Genomic DNA, 22692 nt, shown 5'->3' on the forward strand with positions numbered 1-22692 from the left:
TATGTGGATAACTTTTACACTAGCATCCCCCTGTTTAAGGCCCTTGGTTCAAGAGGTACAGCAGCTTGCGGTACTGTGCGCAAGAACCAAAGAGGCCTCCCAAAAACGCACATTGCCCAAGTAATGAGAAGGGGTGAAAGCAGGGGAATATGCACCGAAAATATGTTGTTGGTCAAATATAAGGACAAGAGGGATGTCCTTATACTGACAACAATTCACGGAGACAGTACCACCTCCGTCCCTGTACGAGGTACCAGTACCCACACCTCAAAACCTAATTGTATCCTGGATTACAATAGGTACATGGGCGGAGTGGATCTTTCAGATCAGGTACTGAAGCCGTACAGTGCCCTGCGGAAAACAAAAATCTGGTACAAGAAGCTGGCCGTGTATATCATCCAGATGGCACTGTATAACGCTTACGTGCTATTCCGTTCTACCGGCCAGAGGGGGACATTTATGCACTTTCAAGAGGAAGTCATAAAGGGCCTAATATTTGGGAACCAGCAGGCAGAGGGCCCCAGTACTTCTAGTACTGGCCCCCGTATTGTACCAGGGCAGCATTTTCCTGATGAAATCCCCTCCACTGGAAAAAAGGGCAGGACACAAAAAAGGTGCAAAGTTTGCTATAAAAAGGGAATAAGAAAGCAAACTATTTTCCAGTGTGACACTTGCCCCGACAAACCCGGCCTATGTATAAAGGAGTGTTTTAAAATATACCACACATCTATGGATTATTAGGTTCATAATTTCACCGTGCTTCGGGGGTCTTGCTAATGCCACATAGCACCCACCATTCATTCCACCAGAATCTGAGCCGCAAAATCCAAAAATCAGTCCTGCCATGCACCCAACTGGTATTTTTTGGTCACGTGAGGCATTGCCGTACTCGGGAGAAATTGGGGCACAGATTTTGGGGTGCTTTTTCTCCTTCATACCTTCTGAAAATGAAAAATTTTGAGCCAGAACTGCATTTTTGTGTAAAAAATGTAATTTTTCATTTGCACAGCCCAGTTGTATCAAAATTGGTGAAACCCCTGGGGGTTTGAAATGTACACTATACCCCTAGATGAATTCACTGAGGGGTGTAGTTTGCAAAATGGGGTCACTTGTGGGGAGGTTCCACTGTATTGGTGCTTTGGGGGTCTTGCTAATGCGACATAGCACCCACCAACATTCCACCAGAATTTGTGCTGCAAAATCCAAATATCACTCCTTCCCTTCTGAGTCCTGCCATGCACCCAAATGGTATTTTTTGGTCACATGTGAGGCATTGCCGTACTCGGGAGAAATTGGGGCACAGATTTTGGGGTGCTTTTTCTCCTTCATACCTTCTGAAAATGAAAAATTTTGAGCCAGAACTGCATTTTTGTGTAAAAAAATGTAATTTTTAATTTTCACTGCCCAGTTGTATCAAAATTGGTGAAACCCCTGGGGGTTTGAAATGTACACTATACCCCTAGATGAATTCCCTGAGGGGTGTAGTTTGCAAAATGGGGTCACTTGTGGGGGGGTTCCACTGTATTGGTGCTTGGGGGGTCTTGCTAATGCGACATAGCACCCACCAACATTCCACCAGAATCTGAGCTGCAAAATCCAAAAATCACTCCTTCCCTTCTGAGTCCTGCCATGCACCCAAATGGTATTTTTTGGTCACATGTGAGGCATTGCCGTACTGGGGAGAAATTGGGCACAGATTTTGGGGTGCTTTGTCTCCTTCATTCCTTGTGAAAATGAAAATTTTTGAGCCAGAACTGCATTTTTGTGTAAAAAATGTAATTTTTCATTTGCACAGCCCAGTTGTATCAAAATTGGTGAAACCCCTGGGGGTTTGAAATGTACACTATACCCCTAGATGAATTCCCTGAGGGGTGTAGTTTGCAAAATGGGGTTACTTGTGGGGGGGTTCCACTGTATTGGTGCTTGGGGGGTCTTGCTAATGCGACATAGCACCCACCAACATTCCACCAGAATCTGAGCTGCAAAATCCAAAAATCACTCCTTCCCTTCTGAGTCCTGCCATGCACCCAAATGGTATTTTTTGGTCACATGTGAGGCATTGCCGTACTCGGGAGAAATTGGGGCACAGATTTTGGGGTGCTTTTTCTCCTTCATACCTTCTGAAAATGAAAAATTTTGAGCCAGAACTGCATTTTTGTGTAAAAAATTTAATTTTTCATTTTCACTGCCCAGTTGTACCACAATTGGTGAAACCCCTGGGGGTTTGAAATGTACACTATACCCCTAGATGAATTCCCTGAGGGGTGTAGTTTGCAAAATGGGGTCACTTGTGGGGGGGTTCCTAACTTTTAGCATCTTATGGTGCCTAGAAACCTACATGGTGCCTAAAAAATAATCTCATAAAAAGGAGGCTCCAAAATCAAGTAGGTGCTCCTTCTATTATGAAGCCTGTGGCTTGGTCAACGTGCACACTAGGGCCACATATAGGATATTTATGAAAACAAAAGAATTGGGGGAATCAATTTTTAGTCACATTTCTCTAGTAAAATGTACTGTGTTCCTTAGAAAAATGTATTAAAATTGCAAATCTGCAAAAAAAAAAAAAATTTGAAATTTCACCTACACTTTGTTTTAATTCCTGTGAAACACCTAAAGGGTTAACAAACTTCCAAAATGCTGTTTTGAATACTGTGAGGGGTGCAGTTTTTGAAATGGCATCATTTATGGGGGTGTCTCACATACAAGTCCCTCAAAGTCACATCAGAACTGAACTGATCCCTAAAAAAATCAGTGTTTGAAATTTTCTTGAAAAATTGAGAATTTGCTATTCATATTGTAAGCCTTCTAGTGTCCAAAAAAATTAAAAGGAAGTTGAAATAATGATGGAAACATAAAGTAGACATATGGTCTATGTTAGTTATTAACTATTTTGAGTGGTATGATTATTTGTCTCACAAGCAGAAAATTTAACATTTTGCAAATTGCTAAATTTTCCATTTTTTTACGACATTTTGGTATTTTTCACAAAAAAACACAGACTGTATCGACCCAAATTTACCACTAATTTGAAGTACAATGTGTCACGAGAAAACAATCTCAAAATCACTGGGATAAGTAAAAGCAAAAAAAAGTTATCCCCACTTAAGTGATACATGTCAGATTTGAAAAAAAGGGCTCTGTCAGGAAGGCAAAAACTGGCTCTGTCAGGAAGGGGTTAAATGGCTCATGTTTACAGTCATGCATATCGTCAAGGCAAGCATGAAATAAAAAAAAATTAAAAAACAACAATCCATCAAACATGAGCAGCTTACCTTTCCAGCAGTTGCAAAAAATTCTCCATCAGGGGAGAATTTCATTAAGTGCACTGAAAATGCAGTTCTGCAAAAGAAACATTTTGCATTAAGTTAAGTAAATAAAAAAATTGCATTAAAAAGTTGAATTAGAATGCTGGGGGGGGGGGGGGGTCGTCTGGGTGGGAATTCAATTACCCATAAAATGCCCTTTCATTTTAAAAACGTATTTTATCATTACCCATGATAAGCCTCTATTCAACTGTCTGCAATAAATACCAGCAAAAAATCTACATACTGTAGGTTTACTGCATATTTCACTTCACCAGCTTTAAGCATATGATAAGCTTGTGGAAAAATCCCATTTTAAAAGGAAACTACAAGGACTTATTTCACAAATGTCAGCACAACCAATGTCGACATACTACATGAAAACATGTCCACATGTTATGAAGCTGCTAGTTCACACCACAGACATATAAAGGGCTAGACATTGAGCCTTCCTAGGCATTATTTATACAAAATAGTAAATAACAGATCAGAATATATATGAATGCAAATAACATGCATACAGCCAATACCATAATATTTCAGAAAAATACTGAGCAATAAATAGTCCAAACTTGCCACTGTCACGCTAGATGAGATTTGTGAAACAGTCTCAGATTGGAAACTTGAAGATTCTTTGATGGATGCGGGAAGAAAGGTAGCTGGGAAGATAAAGTGCCAAGCGCTGCGGAATCTGTGTGCGCTATATAAGGAACTGTTAATAAATAAATAAATCAACCCAACTAGCGAGGCGGCAACTCCTAAGCAAAAGTGCAGGGTCTAACTTGCCAGCGGTCTTCCCCAAGCACATCCGCAAAGTGGTTTAGATTTTGCTTCCTCTGACAAGCAGGCCCTCTGCTAGGAGTACCCCACTGTTGGAATAGAGTATGGCAGCAGGGTGGAGACTGACATGGAAACTGTGGAAGAGCCCAGATGTACTGCAGGACTTATCGATTGAGGCTTGAGACAGGCGCAGCTTCTGGACCAGAGAAGCAAGGCTTGAACCAGAAGCACTGGAGCAATAAAGGTTGCACTTGGACTTGACTGATAATGATTTATTCCAGGGATGTCGAAATCAGTTGGATATGGCAAATAAGGGTTGATCAGGGGAAGCTGGAAGCTTAAACGGCAGCAGCAGACCTGCAGCAGAGGCTTCCGCAAGACTCACACACGCTGCAGAGGAAGTTGTTTTTTAGCATAGAGGATATCCTGCAGACCGCTTACACACCTTAAGAAAAAACGTCATTGGTTCAAGGTAGTCAGGTGATAATGGCGGCACCTATCTTCAGGAGGTGGCAGAGAGGACACTCTGGAAGAGACAAACACACCCCTGCTGGAGATCTCCAGCCAGATGCCCACCGAGCACCAGGACCAGAGTGCCCTGACCGTTAAGTAACACAACTTCCGCTGAGCCTTCTGCTTGAGCTTGACAGCAGCAGTGGACCAGAATGAGGAACAGGTTCAGTACGCATTACTTTACTTTTGACGCTATCCACACCATTTTTCGGATTTGGATTCCCATCAGCTGGGTAGACAACCTACAAAGTGACTTTACCCTGGTGTTCTAATTTTTTTTGTTAAAAACAAGCATCTGTGTAACAGTATTACTGCAACAGATATATGGATTATACATACAGTATGCATACAGTGCATCTCAACACTTACTTGCACTGCCATATGCACTGCCATTTTGTCAGGTCAACATCAGCTTTTCCCACTTTCTCCTCACAGTCATCATTTGATAACTTGTCAAAGGTACTATTGGACCAAAGTTGTAGGCTGCTGGAACCAGTTAACAGACGTGTACCTAAGAAAAGACCAGGAAAAAAAAAATTAGAAACCCCCTTGTATACATATAGCACTGATGTCCTGGGTACGATTCCCAGCATGGACATAGCTGTGCCGGAAGGTACTATAGGCTCCCTGTATTAGGTTTCTTCTCAGAAGTCTAGTTTCTAACCATCATCTAAAAATATACAGTACTAGTAGGTTAACTGGTTCCCGAAAAAATATTAACCCATAGTGTGTAAATGTACATAAGTGTACTGCCATCAGGTTTCGAAGCTCTTAAAATTTATATATTAAAGATTAGCAAGGTTTCCATACAGGCCACATACTTGTTTCCTTAAATTTGTTTAATAAATAACAAAGTTGATGTTAGGTCAGTGATGGCTAACGTTGACACTCCAGCTGTTGTTGAACTACACATCCCAGCATGCCCTGCTACAGTTTTACTATTTGGCCATGCTAAAACTGATGCAGGGCCAGCTGAGATGTGTAGTTTAACAACAGCTGGATTGTAAAAGTTAGCCATTTCTGTGTTAGGCAATACCCAGGCAATACATTTTTTGTATTTGGTGAGAAATAAATGATTGTTAATTATGTCCTCTATTTAAATTATTATTATTTTTTTTTTTTAATATAAATGTCTATTCAGAAATAATGGCATTTTGAATGGATTATGCACATAGATTGAAGCACCTGTCTATTGTACTTAGACTTGACCTTCATTTATTATACTTTTGAAATCTGGTAACTAAAGCAAAAACATGCAAATCAGATAACACCATTTTGCTCACCTGTTGGGTCCCAAGTTAAATTGTGTACAATAGAGTCCAGGACAATGTGTCCACTCTTCTGCCATTGACAGCGAATTTTCTATGACAAAAAAAATGTAACAAAATATTTGCAAGACTGAATTAAAGGCTGTAGACACATACATTCCAATAGATCCACTGACTGTATAACAGCTTTTATAAAATGGCACTTTAAATCAATCAATCAAAAGCCATTAAAAAAAAAAATCAGTACCGGAAATTCCCCTTTACCGAGAATGTATACAAAATGTCACTAATATGAAGCTGAAATCCTGAAGAGCAAAATCTGTATTAACAAGATGTCAAATACACATCCTACAGGAACAAAGTAATAAAAAAAAAACAATGGGACCAGTAACACTATCATTATCTCCGTTTGTACCAGGAACATGTACAGATTTTGTGATCTAGTATAAAAGCATACAGGCATGACCAGGTTCGCATCTGGTTGATGGATCTACGATATTTAGTTCGACCGTGTTATGGTTGACCACGCTTAGTCAAACCTGTCTAGTTAGACACCTAAAGATAGTCGACTGCATCTAGATTGACAGTAACAGAAGTTAGACTCAAGCGTGAGAGCGTGGTTGACTGTCACATGGTCGGCATGAGTTTTTTTACGTTTGGTGCTCGTCGACTATCAAGTTAAGTGGCCATAGAGTTAGATTATAATAGTTTGCCGACCTATGTCAACAGCCACCAAAAAACAATGAAAAACTCATGTCGACCATGTGACCACCAACAACACTCCTGTCGATCCAACGCTTGCTTCTAACTTACGGTACTGTAGATCTAGACGCGAACAGCTATCTTTAGGCGTCTAACTATACAGCATCTATCCGCTATACCAGCAGTTCTCAAACTCTGTCCTCAGAACCCCACACAGTTCACGTTTTCCAGGCCACCCAACAGGTGCACTCATTACTGACTGACACATTTTAAAAGGTCCACAGGTGGAGCTAATTATTGGTATCTGGACTGATCATAGACTGACTCATAATAGACAGTCATATGGTTGACCACTTAAGGTTTTTTGGTACTTGTTTCCTAGCACGGCGCCACCGATTTTGATTGTATCCATCGGGTCGGAAAAATCGCGATGCCAACCAAATCGCATGCGATGGACCCGATTTTTACATTGGAATCATGTAAAATGGTCCCTGAGACCCGATTTTACATTGATTTCAATGTAAAAAGCCCCAAAACCCCCCATTTTAATACCAAACCCCCCCTCATGTTTGAAATGCCCCCCCCCCCCCCATTGTTAACGCCACCTCACTATTGAGGCTACGCGTCCTCCGACCTTTTCATACCCCTACTATCCACGTCGGCGTGGGGTCGATTTTATAAAGTGTGGCGAACGCAGCGAGCCACCAAGCCCGAAGCGTGGCGAGCGCAGCGAGCACCGCGACGGGCCGCGGATACCTTCACAGGTATTGGCATCCCCTCGTGGGGCTTCACAGGTATCCGCATCCCCTCGCCACACTTCAACTGGATACGTAGATAGTAGGGGTATGAAAAGGTTGGAGGACGCGTAAAGCCGCCCCTCGCGGGCTCGCTGCGCTCGCCAGGCTTCGGGTTGGCCTCAATAGTGAGATGGCGTTAACAATGGGGGGGCATTAAACATACTTTTAAACCATATTCAATGTGAAATTGGCCATATTGGCCCATTATTTCACATTGTCACCCATGTAAAATTATAATGGCCCGCGACCGACGCGATCAACCCGATTTTCACTTTAAAAATAATTTAACATTGTTCCCTATGGGAAAAACGCATTGATCGCATCGCGGCCCCTTAATAGGGGCTGCGATCAACGCGATTTTGTCTTTCACCGGCAAATTAGCTGGTGATTGACAGAAAATCGGGTCCATCGCGTTGATTGTATGCCTTAAGTGCCTTAAACTTAAGGCATACAATCAACGAGATGGGCGCCGTGCTAGGAAACAAGTACCAATTTTTTTTACAAAATTTTCAGCCGACACGTGCAGACAGGCGGTATTTCATGCCCTACCATCCACTAGGGCATGGAGGAAGAATAAAACAGTGTGAGAGCGTAGTGAGGTGCCGAGCGCAGAGAGCCACGCGAGACTTGCGACGCTTATTCAGTGTCCAGGTCGCCATGGACACCCTAAAAACATTACAAACTCGTTTCGACCTTTTGACCATGTTGACCTCCAGAACCTGCCGACCGCTAGTGGTCAACCATATGACTGTCTATCACGAGTCAGTCTAGGTTTTATTCCATATCCCTAATTATTTCACTTGTGATTCTGTGAGGAGACCTGGAAAACATGCACTGTGTGGGGTCCTGAGGACAGACTTTGAGAAACTGTGCACTGTATCATAACCCCAGTGATTCAGGCACATCTAACATGACCCTACACTACAGCAAATAAAATAAAGTCTTTATTTACCACTCAGGTATTGAGCATCTTCATCTGTATTTTAAGATAAACAAAATACACTAAATGCAGCAAGACATGTGACTACGCAAAAGGCACAAAATCCCCATAAGCATTTCTCTTAAATTAATATATTCCTACAGACTTTCAGATACTATATCAATATTTAAGGGATTACGGAAGAAAGGTTTATCCTGACTCCCATACCTTTCACATCGCCGACACGTTTTAAAAACCGGTATTTTAAAACGGTAATTAAAACGGGTCAGAGCCTTAACATTGCCGCAGATTACCGTTTTAAATACCGGTTAAGTCTCATTCAACATAGCAGTCAAACCGTTTCAACCCGAACACGTTTCAAGCCAGAGTGTCAACATTGCCTGTCATTTTAAAGGGGACAGCCTATCACTGCTCTGTAGCTTCTGTTGTTTGCCTGAAATACCGTTTCAGACACATTGTACACATTCACATTGCTCAAAAAACGGCAAGGAACCGTGTAGGACTCTGCTTTTTACACGGTTCGAAATACCAGTTAACTTTAAACGGTAAATCGGCTCTGGTGCATTCACAGTGCAGGCTTAAACGTTTTAAAATGAAAAAAAAAAAATTGGCAATTTACCGTTTTAAAAGTGCGATGTGAAAGGGGTATTAAGTCCAATATTTAGGTTTGGAGCCTCAATACAACATACCTTGAATCTGACTTCCCATAGGAGCACAATATTTCAGAACTATAAGTAAAGCACTGCACAACATAAGATTTCCATGGAATTGTTTATTTACTTTGGATTATGGCTGGTTTATTATAAAGCACTTATAAAAACTTTCCCATACCAGTACACGCTCACTGGCAAGCACCATATGTTCAAACAATGCCATTTAAAGAAGGCAAACAAGGTAAAATATTGAAGAGACTACATTTATTTTGTGATTAACCCCTTCACGACATTGCCTTTTAAGGTAATTTTTTTTTTTTCCTCCTTGCGTTCAAATAAGCGTAACTTTTTTAATTTTCCGGCTATATAGACACATGAGGGCTTTTTTTTTGCGGGACAAGTTGTACTTTTTAATGGTACCATTTACTATACCGTATAATATTCTGGGGAATCAGGAAATAATTCAATGTGGGGTAAAAAGAAAAAAAAACGCAATTCCACAATTTTGCGCTGGTTACGGTTTTTTTGGAGTTCATAGTTCGTTTAAAATGATGGGTTATCTTTATTCTATGGGTCGTTACGATTCCGGTGATACCAAACTTATATAGTTTTCGTTACGTTTTACGACTAAAAAAAAAAATAGAATATGTTACGGTTTTTCGAATTTGCGTCGCGTCGCCATGTTCTGCGGCTTATAACTTTTTAATTTTTCCACCTACGGACCTGGGTGAGGGCTCATTTTTTGCGGGCTGAAGTGTACTTTTTAATTAATACCATTATGGGATATGGGCGACTTTCTGATCTCTTTTAGCTATTTTTTTTTGGGTAGGCGATGCGACCAAAAAACGTAGTTATGGCGTTGGGGATTATTTTCCGTTTACGCCTTTAACCGTGCGGGATAACTAATGTTATATTTTAATAGATCGGACTTTTAAGAACGCGGCGATACCAAATATGTTTATTTTTTTTATTTTTTATTTATTTTTATTTGGGAAATGGGGGTGATTTGAACTTTTAATATTTTTTTATTTTTTTTTATTTTTAAACTTTATTTTTTTTTTTTTAACTTTTACTACAAGGCCCCCTAGTGTACTTGACCACTAGGGGGCGCGATCGCCTGTACTAGGTTCAGCCATAGAGCTCTATGGCTGAACGTAGTGATTTTATGCACTTCCTATTACATCCTGCCTGAGGCAGGATGTAATAGGTATGCATACACGGCCAGCACAGGGGTCTACATTAGACCCCTGGCTACCATGGCAACCGATCGGCACCCTCCGATCTCGCTGCGGGGGGCCCCGATCGGCGCCGTAGGGGGGCGCCCCCCCTCCGATCAGCTATTTAAGCACTGCGGGCGCTTTGCCCGCGGTGCTTAAAGGGTTAAACGGCCACGATCGGCGAACTCGCCGCTCGTGGCCGTGAGAGCAGGGACCTGGCTGTAATATACAGCCATTACCTGCTCTCTTTCAAGCCAGCTCACTCCGTGAGCTGGCTTGATTCCCCCGCAACCGACATATGACGTATATATACGTCATATGTCGTGAAGGGGTTAAAAAGCACGAAAAGCATCAAAAGGTGAAATAAATGGTCTCCAAACAATTATGCTAATAATTCTGACACCCCCTGATTGGCAAAGAGCCCTCTCGTGTTTTTATTTAATTCTACTGCCGCCTGCTGCAGAGAGGGGAGAGCGTCTCTTCTGCACAGCGCTTCCCCGCTCTGGGATGCAATACATTGCGGGTGCTAAAAAGGCACCCACAATGTGCCGCTACCTGCTGCACATACGTTTTATCTAATGTGCAGCCCATCCGACCTCCAACACCATTCCGATGCGCACAGGACCACGCATCAGATCGGATGTTAGACAACTCTGATTTGGGCCCGACCTGTCAGAATCGGGTGAAATCCAGGCCAAATCGGACAAATGTATGGGGGCACCTTTACACCGAAAAAACCCTATTGTTCATAGTCAAGAAGATGATGGAAACTACAAATCGTTTATACAAAGTTGCACAATTGGGGACACTCAGGGATTGGAAGAAACACAAGACTGCCAGGTAGCAAAAGCTACTTGGTGGTCTTGTGTTTCTTTCAATCCCTAATTAACACCAACTGTCCTACTCTATATTACACATACATACATTCTGTACACATATATAAATAAAATAAACCATTACAACACTGATCTCTACTTACTTGTGATTGAGGGTTCTTTTGTTTCAATAAACGGACTGGCTCGAAGATGCAAATCACGTTGCCGTATGAAGCTGCAATCTAGGGACAGATACATCCGTTAACAAGCGGGCACTTTTCAGCGGTAAGACCCATTTAAAAAAAACTCTCAAAATAAAAATTCCATTAAAGGATTGACTTTTTCATTTCAGGTGATAACCAAGTTTTTTATAAAATGAAAAGTTGGATGGGAAGGTCAATGGGTATAGATGCAGTTGTTATAAAAGGCTTTCATTTACAACAATGAGTGTGGACCAGTACTGCATAACTGGATCATCAGATGGAACTGAGCAAATGTTCTCCTAACAATAACATGTAGTTTGACTTTTTTATTTTTAGTTTTTTTAGCACATTCAGGGGCACCTTAAGAGAGGTGTGGGCTCGTGTGCAGGCTCCAATTGTGCCCCCTCCTCTCTGGCGGTGCAGTAGACTCTGGAATTGTGGCAGAGCCTACTGTATATGCTTCGGTTTCTGGGAAAATGAAGAGATGGAAACCTCTCAATTGCGCATACACGAATCCCCAGAAATTGGCCGTGGCAGCTATTTTCACAGTGCTTTGTTCCGCTGGCAGCCACCGCTGGACCGACAGAGATGCAAGTTTGATTAAATGGGACTCAGGGGCCCGTGAGCACTGCATGCCTCATACACATTATAGATATGCCAGAGGTTACATTTCAGTATGTTATGGCAAAGGAGTAATTTGTTAAAGAATCTAACACAATATTTTGGCAAACCAATGTTAAGAAAATGCTACCACCTCATGAAAACAGGATTTCAAGGACATTACGTTAAATATAAAGTATGAATAAATTAAGCATTTAATATAGCCAAACGACCAAAAAAGGCCTGTTGTTTTATATAGTAACGTTGTTAGATTTGCCTAAAGGTTTCACCAACAATAAAATGTGTACACAGAAGTAACATTCCTTTTGCAATGAGTGTATGTAGTATTTCTGGCCTTCGCTACCATATTACATAACATATGCTGTTCTCCTGGCCTTCATATAATCACATATTTCATCACAATATGCATCAAGAGCTTATAGCAATGATATCCTGGCAAAAGGGGCAAAAGCACATGGGTGTTGATTGTGCATCGCTAGTCCATCACTACACTGTCAATAGGGCTAGCAATAGGTGGATGCAATCTGGTCATGGTATAGCAGGATTAGGAAGGAAGCGGTCAGTTGAGTGTATAGCCAGCAATATGTATTTTAAATCATATGATGTGACAATATAAATATAATGAATATATTGTTTTTGTGGTGACTGTAAGCCAATTTTGAATTTCAGCAGCAGAATTTCATTTTATCTGGTTAGAGAAAGCCTATTGTATTAAAACTCTGCATAGACAGGTCACTTTTACCTGAGCTTATTTCTGTAAAACAAATAAATAAAACACAAATAAAGGATAATTACAAATAATTCTGTCATGTTAGAAGGTCCTTATTGCCTCTCATTCAAACTACTATAAAAAAAAAAACATGAACCCCTTCAAATGGCCTTTAATCTTCTAAGAAAAAGACAAGGCTTATAAAAAAAAGGTAGAACGTACTCACAAATCTCTTTGAAATTCTTATTACATCTATTCAAAACAAATCAGATCTAATGGTGCTTATCATGTTTACAGGCCTGCTACTCCACAACTAGTATGATCTTCTATGATATACAGAACCCTCGTAATAGAGCAGCTACTGTAGAGCCACAAATTGTAAAAGGAGGCAAGAGTGGCTTATCTATAAATGGGTATGAAGTATACACATTTACAACATGTGCTGCCACAGACATTGGTGAAATATTACCAAAGATGTTAGATATATGGGGCATGCTCAGAAGACAAAGGGTATTCAATCCTGGTCCCGACAGTTGGGATCCTGGCCCATTTTTGGCCCACGGGATTAAATGTCCCGCCTGCCGATCTGCGAAAAGGGGGCGTGTCTGCATAAACGGCCGTGGATTGCCGAGATCCGGCCGTAATCTCGATAACTATTTAAAATCGGGCCCGTTGTTACAAGCGGCCTCTTCAATGCTGACGGAAATAGCATCGGGGATTGAATACCCCCCCAAGACTTTATAATCTTCTGCTCACTCATGCACATAATTTTTCAGGGGCCCACAGGCATGTAGACACTAGACCCCTTCAGTGAGAAAATGCAATAAAATACAGGTTTATTACATCTATTTGGACAAAAGAACCATATTCAAAATGCATTTGGGCGCATCCAGACCTCAGTGACAGCATTACAGCTCGCTACCATTGGGGGTGGCTAGATGAAATCCGGGAACTCACCCGTATGACAGCGCCCATTAGTTTGGTCACGTTCAGCCATTATTGTATGCGTTGCTAAATTAGACCTTAATAAATGCTATCAGTGCGAAAAGAAACAGATGTTGTAGCCGCGATATGACAATTGAATACGCCCCAATCTTTTTCTATTAAGAAGATTTGTACCTAAACTATATTTTTCCCCGCTCTTAAAAAAAAAATAAAAAAGTCAAGAAGAGTATTATAAAAATACAAAAAAACAACTAATTGCAATTAAACCGTATATTATTATTTTTGGTACTTGTGTATTTTGGCGGCGCCCCCGATGTCCATCTTACGACGAACAGATCGCATCGCATGCCATGCACCCGATGGCATACGATGCGACGCGATTTTGAGCCCCTATACGACCAAAAATCGTATAAGCACCCAAATGGGTGCTTACAATGTTAAATGCACCCCCACAACACCCCCCCACTATAAACGTGAACCCGAAGCGTGGCGAGCGCAGCGAGCCCGCGAGGGGCGGCGGTACGCATCCTACGACCTTTTCATACCCCCACTATCCACGTCGGCGTGGAGTTGAGAATAGAATAGTGTGGCGAGCGCAGCGAGCCACCGAGCCCGAAGCGTGGCGAGCCCCGCGAGGGGACGCGGATACCTGTGAAGCCCGCGAAGGGACGCACAGCGCATTTACCTGTGAAGGTATCCGCTGCGCTCGCCACACTATTCTATTCTCAACTCCACGCCGACGTGGATAGTGGGGGTATGAAAAGGTCGTAGGACGCGTACCGCTGCGCTCGCCACGCTTCGGGTTCACGTTTATAGTGGGGGGTGCATTTAACATTGTAAGCACCCATTTGGGTGCTTAACATTGTATAAGCACCCATTAGGGTGCTTATACAATGTTTAATCGCATTACATCGTATGGCATTGTATGCCATGTACAATGGCATACAATTTCAAAATCGTGCACTATTGTACGATATCGCGTCGCATCGCATACCATCGTATGCGTTATGGTATGCGATGCGATGGGCGCCGCCAAAATACACAAGTACCTTATTTTTTATCCAAGGTGAGTGTGAATTAAGAAGTGGTGCCTTACTGTGAACAAAGTCTTTGTTATTACGGTAGACAATTTGTGTGTGAATATACACAGAGTAGTATTCGTGGTAGTTTCACCTTTTTATTTTTAGACCGAGGACCTAGAAGTTTAGCACGAATTATCGCTGGTCTCAATGGGCATCTACGCAGATGTTAGAACAGACTAAGTGAAAAGTAGCGAAAAATCCTTGTTTTAAAAGCAAAAATGTCAGGACACAGTGCAATGCCCTTCGAACATCCATCCCAATGTGTAATGTATTTAAAAGGTTTCTAAATACAAAACATAGGGAAAAAAAGACATGGAATTTTTGATGAACATTTTCTCTACATATCGGAAAAATGGATTAAATTATGTGGGGCATGTACGTTGGATCTTGATTAATAGAAAAAGGGTTTTTGAACTTGCTGATGGGAGTTGCTACTAGTTAATACAGATTAACATATAAATGAAGACAATTTCATGTACCCCAAACTACAAAGCACTTTTTGCTGAAATACACTTGTTGGCTATCATTCCTTCCTCATCTGGCAAAGTTACAAAAGTCAACCAATAAACAGCCTCCTGCGTAAAGTTAACCCATGTCAAGGGCACAGAACCAGTCGCTAAATGAATCGGCCCCTAAATACTTTCTGTAAATCAGTGTTATGGTTCGATATTTATTAGGCATCCATTCTAAATTTAGCACATCCTTTGCATGTCTATTTTTACAGTGCAGGCTAAACATTAAAAATGTATTATGTGTCAAAATGTCTTAGTAATGGCGAACAGCTCTTTGTAGGACACAGAGGATATGATACAGTAACATAATATGCAAAATTTATATTGAATTTGGCGACTAAAAAGGGGGAGAGAGTTTACATGAAGAAAAGATGATCTTTGTCGTAATTAGAGCCTTGAATGGTGACATTTGAGCAGTTTATATCACAATGCCAGCCATAGAGGGATTTCTAAAACCTTACTATCCTAGATGTTCCAAAAACACATGTGAACATCTAGTTAGTGATTACTTGCAGCGTTACTGTGCCAAATACTGTGACTACTGGCTATTAGCCGGTAAGCTGCATCTCCTGACTTGTAAGTACTGCGCGTGATGTGGTCAACTGAATAGCTCTGATCCTTTTACCCAGGAGTTATGTCACAGTGCTGGGAAAATAATTCCCCTTTATAAATTTAAAAATGATCAATTTTAGTTTAAACCTTTAAATAAATTTGTCACATATACAAAATAATATTGGAAAAAAGGGTAAAGCCGTATTACACTGAAATATTAAAAGGAAAGTGAAATGCCAAGGTTTATTTCTCTCTCAATAGCTTGTCTGTCACGTGTTTTTGTCACTAATAACATTCCCTTTATAAATCACAACTACAATGGATCACTGGCATTACACAGCTACTTCCCTCCTTCAGGACAACGCCATCTTACTGCAGTAGTACCAAGCCAATGCTTAGGTGTTCAGCTCCATCAGCAGTGTCATACACCTCAATGAAAGGTCACATTTTTTGTAGAATAAACGTCTAATTCATTATTTTTATATTTTGCATCCACTCGCTAGAGCGGCATTTCCCATGCTCGTTCTGCAAGGTACATTAACAGTCTAGGTTTAATTTCTATAAATATTATTTTCATTTGTTATCTTGTTTTTTTTTTATTGCAGAATGTACTGTGAGCATACTGTTTTTAAATTCCTAACTGTACCTGTATGACCATCTTTATAATATTTGGATATACTGATTTATTAAATTGGGTTGTCCCATTTCCCAGCGCTACTATACATGAAATGTATTCGGTACTTCCTCATCTTTGCGGCCATCGCTAAGCCAGTTAAGTTAACTGCGATATTCACCATTGTCCCACACTATGTAAGGAGTCCACGCCACCATCTTTAGTAAAGTTGTGCCTGAAGCATGGCGAGCGAACAGAGCCCGCGAGGGGCCGATGATGCTATGTAAGGGGAACCGATGAGGAAGTACCATGTACTCTTCTAAAATATCAAACTTCAGTATGAAACCAACAAATGTAATGCTCATAAACTACATTTTAGGATATAAGCGGTCTATATTAGGTGTTCTTCCTAATGTGTACAGTATAACTTATATTTTGCTCAATTATATACAACATGGCCTATTTATACAATTCTTGAAAAGCCTGAAAGTGCCAAAATAAATTCCATATAATAAAAGTTTAATGCTGTTCCTCACTGCTATGGGGCGAATTTAAGAGCTGTGCGTACCGTCGGTTATAGATAGCACCCGACGAAGCAACTCAAATTCAGTTTAGTTCAGGCAGATACCGCTCCCAGTGCTGACCCTACAGATGTTTTTGTCATTTTAACGTGCTGGTAACTAGTTAGAAATAGATTTAAAAAGTGACTCACTCTGCCCTGTTGCATGGAACAGTCCACACAGCCCACCAAAACATTGCCATGTTTTACTCCTGGAATCACTTGTAGTCTCTCAAAATCCGTCCCCAAAATCACCACATCACACCCAGATGCATAAGCCTATAAGAGGAGGAGAAGGAGAGATGGTTATATAAAATACTTTTATTATGAATTTACATCAAATGTAAATAACAAAATTCTACCAGAAAAACATTAAAATTTTTCCATGTTTATACCGTGTTACAATGTCTTACATCGGCTCTGCATGCAGAGCCACCGGAGTATGTAGCCTATGACGCACCTGTCCATGCATAGTCTAGTGAAATAGCAGGTAGACACTAGACAGTGTGCCTTATAAATTAGACATATCATCTAGTGTGTTCCCAGCTTTAGTCCTGTTAAATATAATTTAAATAAAATGCCCCAAAAAATATCTGTGAAAAAAATATATATATTTTACGTTTGGCAACATAACTAACAAAATATTTAACGTCCCATGGTACATCCAATATACCACCAGAAGTAATGCAAAAGGCTTGCATATAATATTAAATCCTCTATTTATTAATATCAATATATACTACTGTGGGGGGATTCAACTTCGTATGATGGACACAATTGTGCCACTCTGGTACAGCATATCATGCCCAATAGCATCTCAAGTGTTTCCTTGTGAACCCCATTGCGTTGTATGGGAAAATTTGCATTGACGGCCCTACTGCATAAGCCAAACATCACTAGGCACTAAAGATGCCCAATCACCATAGACATTATACACACATTTATAAAGCCAATTTATGTTGGAAATGTGGCTACACAAAATATCCTGCAGAACATCTACAATAGGAATTGTTCAAAGGATAAAAAAAAAAAATAAATACTCCCAAAGTCCTTTAACAGATGTTACCACCACCTCAACAGTTAAGGGGTATTACAGAAACACTTGGCTAATGAAGACTTGGGGGATGCTGGGGCCAGGTGAACAGCACACCACCACAGATAAGTGACGCGTTACATTTTTGCTTAGCCCTACGACATTGGTACAACTTGCCATTTCATTGGAACAACATATTCAATTAGTGTCGGATCCATTTTGACATTCATTTCGTCGGGATGGATCCGACACTACCTATTCAAATCAGCGGCCAAATCCGAACGTCAGATGGCGGGACCGGGTGAGCAACAAAGTGAGGCGGTCGGTAGACTGCAAAAGCCGAGACAGTGCCAGGTGTGCTATTTGCACCTGGCTTTGCGGCGGGACAGGAGAGCACGGCAGGAGGACGGCGGATGAGAGGATGGCGCCAGGTGAGCTGCGTCCTCCATGTCTCAATCCAAAATATTTTCAAGTCGGATTGAGATTGCCGGAAACGGGGCTAATCAGCCAATCCAACAGACTTTATTGAATAGGTCAGAAGTCGTTCTGAGCAAGTCAAGTCGGAACTGCCGTCAGGAATTAAATATATCCTAAAGTTTGGATCATGCGCTTTGTACCTGCGGTCAAAAGCTCCCTCCAGTTTTTAATGATATATTCTGTTTGGACGTGCTGTGCGGGTCAATCACAAGAGACGGTTAACGATGAAATGCTGCTGAATGCAACATGGCACATTGTGCAGTCATATAACGGTATCGTGCAGGGTGTATGGCTGGCACTATGTTCACCAGTTGGCCAGCGGATCTGCCCAGAAACGTTCTTCTCAGTATTGCACGTTTTATCTAAGTATCAATTTTTATACTACTTGGGCTAAACTGAAGGAAGCTGCATGATATAGACAACCGATATATGCTTTATTAGATAAGATAAGATTTACTCAAACTGAACTTAAATAACTGAAAAAAGTCATGATAAACATTTGCTTTTATAAAAAAAAATCATAACCATATTTGAAAAAAAAAAAACACAAGCCTTGATTAAAAGAAAAAAACTGCAGAATAACAACACAAAGTAACCGGTTTGATAGAGGCTTCAATATTGCTCTTAAAGACATGTAAAAGAGACTTATGCTGTAGGGGCAAAAGAAAAAAAAAATGTAGAACACAAAAACAAGTGATATACACAATTCCGACCGCACAAAACAACTTTCGGTACTTGTTTCCTAGCATGGCGCCCCCGATTTTCATCGCAGTGCATCTTATGCAATCGCATCGAGCCCCACGAGGGGACAAGGATTCCTTTACATCAGTGGTTCCCAACCTTTTTTGTCTCCCGTACCCCTTGATTAGGCTTTTCATTTAGGAGTACCCCCTCGTGAAATTTTCAGGGGGCGTGGCCTAAAAAGGGGTGTGGCTTAACAGGGGCAAGTCATACTGGCAATGACGGGAAAAAAAAAGTGCAACCACTTGGCCACAATATAAGCTCAGCCCATTCTGCGGAGGGCATATAAAATAACAGAACCTTGTCAAATCTCTATTACTGAAGCAACAGACATTCCAACGGATCACGTTAGCCTTCCAATAGTGCCAGATACACATATGCCCCCAAAAGTGCCAGATACACATATGCTCCAATGGTGCCAGGTATGCCCGCACAGTGCCAGAAACGGGAATGCCACCACGGTGCCAGGTATGACCCCATGGTACTGGGTATGTGCCCACAGTGCCAACAATGCCCCTACAGTGCCAGCAACAAGTATACCCCCATAGTGCCAGCAACAAGTATGCCCCACAGTGCCAGCATTGCCCCACAGTGCCAGTAACAAGTATGCCCCACAGTGCCAGCAATGCCCCACAGTGCCAGCAACAAGTATGCCCCACAGTGCCAGCAATGCCCCACAGTGCCAGCAACAAGTATGCCCCACAGTGCCAGCAATGCCCCACAGTGCCAGCAACGCCCCAGTGCCAGCAACGCCCCACAGTGTCAGCAACAAGTATGCCCCACAGTGCCAGCAATGCCCCACAGTGCCAGCAATGCCCCACAGTGCCAGTAACAAGTATGCCCCACAGTGCCAACAATGCCTCACAGTGCCAACAATGCCCCACAGTGTCAGTAACGCCCCACAGTGCCACTAACAAGTATGCCCCACAGTGCCAGCAATGCCCCACAGTGCCAGCAATGCCCCACAGTGCCAGTAACAAGTATGTCCCACAGTGCCAACAATGCCTCACAGTGCCAGTAACAAGTATGCCCCACAGTGCCAACAATGCCTCACAGTGCCAGCAATGCCCCACAGTGCCAGCAATGCCCCACAGTGCCAGTAACGCCCCACAGTGCCACTAACAAGTATGCCCCACAGTGCCAGCAATGCCCCACAGTGCCAGTAACAAGTATGCCCCACAGTGCCAACAATGCCTCACAGTGCCAACAATGCCCCACAGTGCCAGTAACAAGTATGCCCCCACAGTTTATATCTGGTTATTTTTAATTCACGTCCAGCATAGTCAATAAGGGAGGGAGAAGGCACCCCTACCCGACACCCCCCCTGCCATGATTAAAGATGAATACTCACCTGGCATAAATCCTCACATCCAGCGATGGCGATGGCGTCCTTCCTTCCAGGCGCGGCGGCAGGGCGGTGTCCTTCTCCAAGTCTGCGCTGCTCCGGGGGTCCTTCCAGGCGCGGCGTCTTTAGTCCAGGCGCGGCGGTCTCCTTCCAGCGCGAGTGCGCATGCTCCGGGGGTCCTTCCCGCTGCGGCGAATGGAATACAGGCGCGGCGGTCTCCTCACAGCGCGTCTGCGCATGACCATGGGGTTCTTCCAGCCGCGGCGCCGTGACCCGGCGTATGTGACGGGTCACGCCGCCGCCATTACCACCATCGGCGTTGCGTACCCCCTGGGAGATCAGCGCGTACCCCCCGTGGTACGCGTACCACGGGTTGGGAACCGCTGCTTTACATGTATTCCGCTCGCCAAGCTTCGGGCTCGGTAGCTTGATGAGCTCGCCACACTATCTAAAATCAACTCCTCACTGCCGTGGATAGTGGGGGTATGAAAAGGTTGGAGGACACGTACCGCCCCCGGTCACGGGCTTGCTGCGCTCGCCACGCTTCGTGCTGGCGTTTACAAGGGGGGTGTCGTTGACAATGGGGGTGCATTTAACATTGTAAGCACCAATCAGGGTGCTTGTACAATTAAAAATCCCATCGCATGCCATTTGCTGGCATGCGATGCTATGCGATATTTCATTGTACAAGCACTCCTGTTAATTTAACGTGAATATCGCATTGCATCGCATCGCATACCACTAAATACGGTATGCGATGGGCGACGTGCTAGGAAACAAGTACCCAACTTTCCAGGAATGTTGCTAAAACTGAGGCGAAATTGTTAACTACACATGCGCAACTGGGAAAATTGCAACATCTATCGGCAAACACATATACCCATTGCGATTAGATACAACGTTGCTGCACCAAAAGTCTCCTTTTCATTTTGGCACACCTTATAGATCAGCGTTTCCTAACTTCGGCCCCGAAGGCACACTAGTACCCCCTTTTACACTGCAGTCCTCAGTCCAGCATGGTCCCTGAACACTGATTTCAAGCTGTGTCAAAAAGGATCTAGCAACTTTGAGTCCAGAGTTATGGAAAAATGGTTTCACCTTACATCAGACGGTATAGCATTACGGTACTTATGTAGTTTCACGGCACCACCGCGCGCACAGTCTGTGTTTGAAACTTGGCAGCTTGCCAGACTGTGTTTAACTGTGGGCGTGCCGCTCTAGCGGAGGCATGTAAACTGGACACCCCGGCACACCTCTAACGTACGGGGCTTCTAAACTAGACACCCCGGCACACGCTAAAATTTAGCGTCTAAATCCAGACTTCCTGGAAACCGCTAAGAAGGGGGTATCTAAATTTAGACGCTAAAGCGTCTGAATTTAGTTGGGTATAGGGGTACATCGTGCAAAACACTCTTAAAACTGTTCACAATGACACTAGCCGCCTGTCGACCTTGTTAATTCCACTATCCACGCCACCCGTAAGGGGACGTGGTACGCGTCCGACCGACCTTTTCATACTCCCACTATCCATGTCGGTGTGGAGTTGATTTTATATAGTGTGGCGAGCGCAGCGAGCCCGAAGCGTGGAGAGTGCAGCGAGCCCCGCGAGGGGACGCAGATTACTTCACAGGTATATGCTGCGCTAGCCACACTTTATAAAATCGAATCCATGCCGACGTGGATAATGGGGGTATGAAAAGGTCGCTCGGACGCGTACCGTGTCCGCTCGCCACACTTCGGGGTGGCGTGGATAGTGAAATTAACAAGGTCGACAGCTGTTACGTCGACTAGTGTCATTGTGAACAGGTTTAAGAGTGTTTTGCACAGTGTACCCCTATACCCAACTAAATTCAGACGCTTTAGCGTCTAAATTTAGATGCCCCCTTCTTAGCGGTTTCCAGGGAGTCTGGATTTAGACGCTTTAGCGTCTACATTTTAGCGTGTGCCGGGGTGTCTAGTTTAGAACCCCCGTAAATTAGCGGTGTGCCGGGGTGTCCAATTTACATGCCCCCGTTGTCAGCGGTGTGCAGGACTGTCTATTTCACTGTGGAACTACAAGTATCACAATGACCTGTCAGCGCGCGCTGCTGCTGCCAGCACTACGCTGATAACGTGCATTACATTTGGAAAGCAGCCACGCGCAGCGCTGAGAACAGCTAGAGCAGCACACGAACAGTTAAACAGAGTCTGACAAGCTGCCAAGTTTCAAACACAGACTGTGCGTGCGGTGGCGCCGTCAAACTACACAAGTACCAGCATTACTGCCTCACAGTTCTGAGGTTATGGGTTTAATTCCCACCATGGCACTAACTC

General features: G+C 42.9%; 1 protein-coding gene across 2 annotated transcripts in view; it reads right to left on the reverse strand.

The window, feature by feature from the left end:
• Window positions 1–22692, reverse strand: part of DMXL1 (Dmx like 1) — a 124662-nt gene that overhangs the window by 82818 nt on the left and 19152 nt on the right. For both annotated transcript variants that reach the window (XM_083151607.1, XM_083151608.1), the window contains exons 2-6: window positions 16937–17062; window positions 11152–11229; window positions 5879–5957; window positions 4965–5106; window positions 3273–3339 (exon numbers count right to left, since the gene is read on the reverse strand). In XM_083151607.1, the coding sequence (XP_083007733.1) occupies window positions 3273–3339; window positions 4965–5106; window positions 5879–5957; window positions 11152–11229; window positions 16937–17062 (492 nt within the window). The remainder of the gene's footprint in view (window positions 1–3272; window positions 3340–4964; window positions 5107–5878; window positions 5958–11151; window positions 11230–16936; window positions 17063–22692) is intronic.

The sequence above is a fragment of the Crinia signifera genome, chromosome 1 (genome assembly GCF_055691185.1).
Source record: "Crinia signifera chromosome 1, ASM5569118v1, whole genome shotgun sequence".
Classification (NCBI taxonomy): Eukaryota; Metazoa; Chordata; class Amphibia; order Anura; family Myobatrachidae; genus Crinia; species Crinia signifera.